At 40.4% G+C, this 7,092-nt stretch overlaps 1 protein-coding gene across 1 annotated transcript in view; it reads right to left on the bottom strand.

The window, feature by feature from the left end:
* Window positions 1–7,092, bottom strand: part of PHEX (phosphate regulating endopeptidase homolog, X-linked) — a 201,391-nt gene that overhangs the window by 131,018 nt on the left and 63,281 nt on the right. Inside the window, exon 10 of the mRNA XM_006752997.2 lies at window positions 2,221–2,314. Coding sequence (XP_006753060.1) covers window positions 2,221–2,314 — 94 coding nt within the window. The remainder of the gene's footprint in view (window positions 1–2,220; window positions 2,315–7,092) is intronic.

Raw genomic sequence — 7,092 nt, 5'->3', positions numbered from 1 at the left:
CTTTGATATGACCTCAATATATATAGTTGTTTTATGCTGTTCTATATAAAGCTCAATAGTCTAGTGACTTTGAAAGGCCAAAATACATTCAAAATAACTGTGTTACTCCTCAAGAGTAATGACCCACTAAGAATTTCTGTATTTACCAGTTTCTGTAATAACTAAAACATTTGTTAAATGAAACCACAGCTTATAAAATTCATCATTCAAATACAGAGAAAATTATTTTTTAAAGTCACTAAATTCTTAAAATCTTACTTTTTAAAAAAATATATATATTTTATTGATTTTTTACAGAGAGGAAGGAAGAGGGATAGAGAGTCAGAAACATCAATGAGAGAGAAACATCGATCAGCTGCCTCCTGTACACTCCCCACCGGGGACGTGCCCACAACCAAGACACATGCCCTTGACCGGAATCAAACCCAGTGCGGGTTAACCCACCAACTCCAGTTTTGTCCAGGCGGGAGAATTTTCCTAATCTGCATATTTTGACTTTTTTTAAGGTGTACTTTATTGATTTCAGAGAGGAAGGAAGAAGGTGAGAGATAGAAACATCAATGATGACAGAGACTCATTGATCAGCTGCCTCCTGCAAGCCCCCCACTGGGGATCGAGCCCGCAACTCGGACATGTGCCCTTGACCGGAATCGAACCTGGGACCCGCCCCCCCAAGTCCACAGGCCAACGCTCTATCCACTGAGCCAAACCAGCTAGGGCTTAAAATGTTACCTTTTTTTAAAAAAGCCACAAAATTCTTCAGTCCTCTAGTGGTGGGAGAATTATTCAGACAAAAGCCTCCAAAACAGCCCTAGCCAGTTTTGCTCAATGGATAGAGCTGCACCCTGCAGACTGAAGGGTCCCAGGTTCGATTCCAGTCAAGGGCACGTACCTTGGTTGCAGGCTCCCCCTTCCCCCCGGGCCGGGTCCTGGTCAGGGTACATGCAGGAGGCAACTGATCAATGTGTTTCTCTCACACTGATGTTTCTCTCTGTCTTTCCCTCTCTCTTCTACTCTTCCTAAAAATCAATAGAAAAATATCCTAGGGTGAGGATTTAAAAAAGAGCCTCTAAAACAAAGACAAGAGTTAACACCAATGTAAAATGAGAATAAGAGTGACAGAGAAGTAATGATCAAAGAGTCAGATGAGGAAGGAGGAAGAAGAAAAGTGTTTCAGACAGTCGAATGAGGTCTCCCAGGAGTCTAGATTTAGGCCTCTTTGGCCTAACAGAGTTAAGAGAGATTCTAAGATTGAAGATCAAGATAAAATTAAAGACGAAACTCTATGTCTAAATTAAGAATGAAACTTTACTATCTAATACATATGCCATGCACATTTTATTTATTTTTTAAATACATATTTTATTGATTTTTTACAGAGAGGAAGGGAGAGGGATAGAGAGTTTGAAAGATCAATGAGAGAGAAACATCGATCAGCTGCCTCCTGCACACCCCCTATTGGGGATGTGCCCGCAACCAAGGTACATGCCCTTGACTGGAATCGAATCCAGGACCCCTCAGTCTGCAGGCCGACGCTCTATCCTCTGAGCCAAACCGGTCAGGGCTATGCCATGTACATTTTAAATATTCAGAATACTAAAATTAAAAATAGTTACAAATACATCACTAAGAAATATTAAAATTATAATTATAGTGAACCAGTTAAAAACACTGGGGGCCCTTGGCCAGTATGGGACAGTTGGTTGGGCATAATCCCTTCCACCAAAAGTCTGCCAGTTCCATTCCCAGACAGAGTACATGCCTGGGTTGCAGGCTCGATTCCTGGTGGGGAATGTGCAGGAAGCAACCGATCAATGTTTCACTCTCACATTGATGTTTTTCTTTCTCCTTCTCCTTTCCTCTCTCAAAAAATCAATAAAAGTAGTTAAAAGAAAAAAAACACATGGGGGAAATGGGAATAAATTGACAAAAGATGGAGTGTGAACACAATGTGATGTCCCAAGTATTGCCCTAAATATCTTTATATAGCCTCATCAACTATATATATTGAGGTCATAGCAAAGGGCCATAACTGCACCTTACTCTAAGTCTCTATGTACCTCAATAAAAATAAAGAAACGAAAAAAAGTAGAGCTTGGCCTGCAAAACTCCCTCTGTCCAATTCCTGAAGATGATTTTTATTGGATTAGCTAATATATAAACTATTCCTGCATGTAAAGTTATCAAGTGATGTAACATTGCAATCTTTTCAAAACTTACCCTTGAGAATTCCAGCCACCTATACTGAAAGCGCCTGCTAAGGTTTGGAATTCTGGAATAAACCATCCTCCACACCAAATAGTTGGCAATGGTCCTGTTAACAGAGAGATGCACATTTATTATATTTAGGTTGCTATCTGATGCTCTGCAAAACACCTTAGGGAAAACTGTTGGCAAAGCCCCTTGGAGGAATCTCTTGCTTATTAAAAAAAAAAAAAAAAGCTGCAGAACTTTCACTTGAAAAATGACATAAGATGATACAATGTCAATACACTTAACCAAAATTGGCTTGCTTTTCACCAACTACTACAGATAGATGAAATGAATATTCCATCTCCAGGCCTCATTTGTGAACATTTTCTTTCCCTCTCGGGGCATGGAGTCCACTGTTGCCCAGTGTTTCATGTCTAGAAATTGTCCACACCCACACCTTTGAATTATTAGGCGACTTGATAAAAATGCAGATGAATTCTTATCTTTGGCACAAACAGCAATATATTGGCTAATACCAATTATCTAGATTTGCACCCTGGTTCTATGCTTACTAGATATGTGAGCTTGGGCAAGTCACTTAACCTTGCTGATGTTATCATCTTTTGTCATACAATGGGGATGACTCCTACCTTACACGGTTATTGTGAGGTTAATATAAATTAAGAACATACTTGGAAAATTATAAATTCCAGATTTCTGTTGTTGTTATTCACTTCCAAACATATAAACAAACCCATATGCTCATGTAATACTCATAATACATATCTTAAAAATCCATTACACTCTATCAAGTGTTGCCTTTTTCCATAAGCAAAAGATGCCTTGACCTCAGAGGATATGTGACCTGAGTTAACTTCTAACTCAACAGTGATGATGAATTTTTAATGACCCATCTCCTCCCAGCTGTGCCATTATCACAGTGACTAATAACACACATTCCTGAGACAGCTCTTGAGTCAGACAGCCATGTGAGAGCAGTGTGACATGATGATGATAACTGGGCCATCAAGAACAACCCACATTTGTACTAGATTTTCGGGGTTGATCGCTTTGTAAGTTATATAAATGTCTAATCATTATGCTGAATATCTGAAACTAATATAATATTGTATGTCAACTGCAATTGAAATATTAAAAAAATATTTTTTAAAAAGAACGCTCTCGTTTGCCTGGCACTCTAACCCAGTAAACGTGCACTCCTAGCAATAAAGTATTTTTTCAGCATATATAGCCAATATATGTGTAGTTATTTTCATTTACATAGAGATAAGCTATTGGACTAACATATTACAAATGTTTTTGACAAATGCAGAAACAGAAATTTTGAAATTTAAAGTGAAATAAAGATATTTTCAAAAATCATTAGTTCTTCAAATACCATTAGTTAATTCTTCCAAACACATTATCCATATAGGATTAGGGTAATACAATGACAGTGGCTGTAAATCCCCATTTCATATAGTCTTCTTGGCTATTTCAAAACATTTTGGACCATAGCCTTGTCATATCTGGTTAGACCACCACTGTTTTTAGTTTGTCATCTGGCTAACCAAGATGACAAACTTGAGTAGAAAAAGAGACACTTCTGCCATTTTCTTGCCACTCACTTGTGCTTACTTTACTAGTAGTGACTTCAATTCCTGTTTCTCCGCAAGAATTTTTAAAGTCATTGGTCCATTTGGGGGAGGGGAATAAACTAGATAATACAATTTATAAACCTACATATGTATGTAAATCGTTCGAAATTATTTCCCATATATCTAATAAAAACAAACTACTGCGGGTGACACTACTCCCACCCCCTGTGTGTGCCATACTGATCAAATGCAGAGTTTGTGACCACCTATATAGACTATAAAACCTAATTATTTTTTTAATAAAACATAGGCATATAGAAGTTTTCAGATTTTCTCTTGAATTCAGTGGATATTATTGGGATATGTGCACTCATTCTCAGAAGCCCCTGTTCCTATCAGTAAAGTCTAGCCCTTATCCATGCTCTGAGGCTACTACAATAAATATGTAGTTTTAGATCATTCCCTTGGATCTTTTCAGTTCACATCCCTACTCCTGAGCAAGACAAGAAGTGCTCACTGAGCATTTACTTCTGCCCAAGTATTGTTCCAGATGCCATGAGGAATGTAAAGAAATAGGAATCCAGGGCCTACATTCAGAGAACTTAGAGTCTAGTTGGGGGACACAGGACTTCAGATTTCAGCTTGTTCATATAATCAGGTTTCTGAATTGAAGGCACACACAATAAGAACATATGAGATCCTCCTTTCACTCAATCAGCACATTCTGGGCACCTAGATATGTACTAATAGTTCTAGGTACTGGGGAGATGGAAAGGCAAGAAATATACAGTCATTGATCTCTTGAAGCTTTTAGCTGAGCAGGGGAAATGAGGCAAGCACATCAAGAATACTTTGGCAGCCCTAACCAGTTTGGCTCAGTGGATAGAGCGTCGGCCTGCGGACTAAAGGGTCCTAGGTTCAAATCCAATCGGGGGCATGTACCTTAGTTGCGGGCATATCCCCAGTGGGGGGTGTGCAGGAGGCAGCTGATCGATGTTTCTCTCTCATCAATGTTTTTAACTCTCTATCCCTCTCCCCTCCTCTCTGTAAAAAAATAATAAAATATATTTTAAAAAATGCTTTGGCAGACACTGGCACCCAAAAGTATGTGCCAGACACTTCACAGCTCAAACTGAGGGATGAGAGTAAGCATCATGAGAGGGACAGGGCCTGGGCTGTGCCCAAAGGCTGGAAGGCTCAGGGGTGTGAAGCAAGAACATGAACTGTAGACAAGCTAAATAATGTAGGAATAGCTTGTTTGGAGGGGATGGTGAGCAGGGTCATCACTCTCGGAGGCAAAAAGCCAGCTGCAGTAAGGGAGACACAGGCAACAATCAGGGTCCAGGGTAGAGAATGTCAATGGGGCAGAGCCTGACCCTAACACAAGGTGTGTATGTTCCTCAAACTTAGAATACTGCTTGTTGGATGTGACAGCTATGCTGGCTCCATAGGTACAGATTAGAAGGTCCCTGGCCAGCAGATATCCTATGTGAATTCAAAAAAGATTCCCTCGCCGAAACCAGTTTGGCTCAGTGGATAGAGCGTCGGCCTGCGGACCAAAAGGTCCCGGGTTCGATTCCGGTCAAGGGCATGTACCTGGGATGCGGGCACATCCCCAGTAGGAGATGTGCAGGAGGCAGCTGATTGATGGTTCTCTCTCATTGATGTTTCTAACTATCTATCTCTCTCCCTTCCTCTCTGTAAAAAATCAATAAAATATATATTTTAAAAAAATATTCCCTCAAGGGAGCAGTGATGAGCCAGATTAACTAGGGACACTGTTAGGAGGGACCTGATGGCAGTAGAAAAGACATGGTGGTAGAAGCATACTGAAGATTTAGAAGTGTGGGCCTTTCCAGCTCCCTTGAAATCATATGGCATTTTCTAGAATCCCCACAGCAATTGCTATAGAAGAGGTATTATTGTACCCATTTTACATACAAGGAAACTTGAGGCCTAGAACCATTGAGTAACTCCTCATTATTATATAGTCAGTGGGTCTCCAACTTAGTAAAATCACCTGGGGAGTTTTAAGGGTCCAGATGTTCAGGCCCCTCCACACTAAGTACATCAAAATCTCTAGGGTGGAACCCAACATAAATAGAACTGGTGTAATAAACGATGGAGGCTTGACCAGACTTGAGTGTTTCTAACTCTACGCCTGTGTGCTTTTCCCCATGCTACACCCTGATGCATCAATGCCTATCATTCAGAAAAAAATGTTCTTGACCAAATCACGGAGACTCCAAAATACTCTGACAAAGGCACTTAAGCAGAAATCTGTAGGTATGAAGAAAGAACATTGTGTGAGGAAAAGCCAGGAGATGGAATGCGGGAAGCTCGCACAGTAAGACAATGGTACTGATGAGCTGCTCCGGTTTGTGATAAATACACTGACAGAACTTGGGGAGCACACAGCTGCAGAGTGCTAATATTACCAAGCCAGGAGCAGATCTGACCATAATGACTGAATTACTGCCACCTAATGCTCAGATACACCAAGAAAAAAAAAAAAAGACTCAGCAACAGCACTTGAAAATAGCAAATAATACCTTTGTTTTTTCCAAAAAGCATTTTCAGCAGTATGGTGCTTTCTCCAAATGACAAGAAATAAAGTAGAGAAAAGCAAAACACCTCAGAAGAGAACCCACCACTAACAGAGCAGCAGGAAAGCATTTCCCAAAGCCTCTGACCAGGAAGATGTTTTTAAAGAAGCTTCTGCTGCCCTTTGTTCTCAACTAAGATCAGTGGCAACTAACATTTGTATTTCATTTCAAAGATCATAAAGTACCTTTTTTTAAAAATATATATTTTATTGATTTTTCACAGAGCGGAAGGGAGAGAGATAGTTAGAAACATCAATGAGAGAGGAACATTGATCAGCTGCCTCCTGCACACCTTCTACTGGGGATGTGCTCGCAACCAAGGTACATGCCCTTGCCCGGAATCGAACCTGGGACTTTTCAGTCCGCAGGCCGACGCTCTACCCACCGAGCCAAACCGGTTAAAGCAAAGTACCTTTATTGATCCTCATTACTGATGTTATGGGGTGGTTATTATTATTATCTCCATTTTCAGATGAAGAAAACAAAGGTCAGAGGTCAAGGGACTTCCAAGGATGTGTCAAATCTGGGACTCGGAGAAACCAAGATGGCGGCATAGGTAAACAACGAAGTTAGCTGCCTCGCACAACCACTTCAAAATACAGCTAAAAGACGGAACGGACATCGCCCAGAACCACAGGAAAACTGGCTGAGGACAAATTCTTGAACCAGAGGGAAAGTGACTGGTATAAAAGACT

Source organism: Myotis davidii, unplaced genomic scaffold, assembly GCF_000327345.1.
Source record: "Myotis davidii unplaced genomic scaffold, ASM32734v1 scaffold930, whole genome shotgun sequence".
Taxonomy (NCBI): Eukaryota; Metazoa; Chordata; class Mammalia; order Chiroptera; family Vespertilionidae; genus Myotis; species Myotis davidii.
Note: the sequence above shows the minus strand (reverse complement) of the source record. Positions and strands in the feature narration are given on the sequence as shown.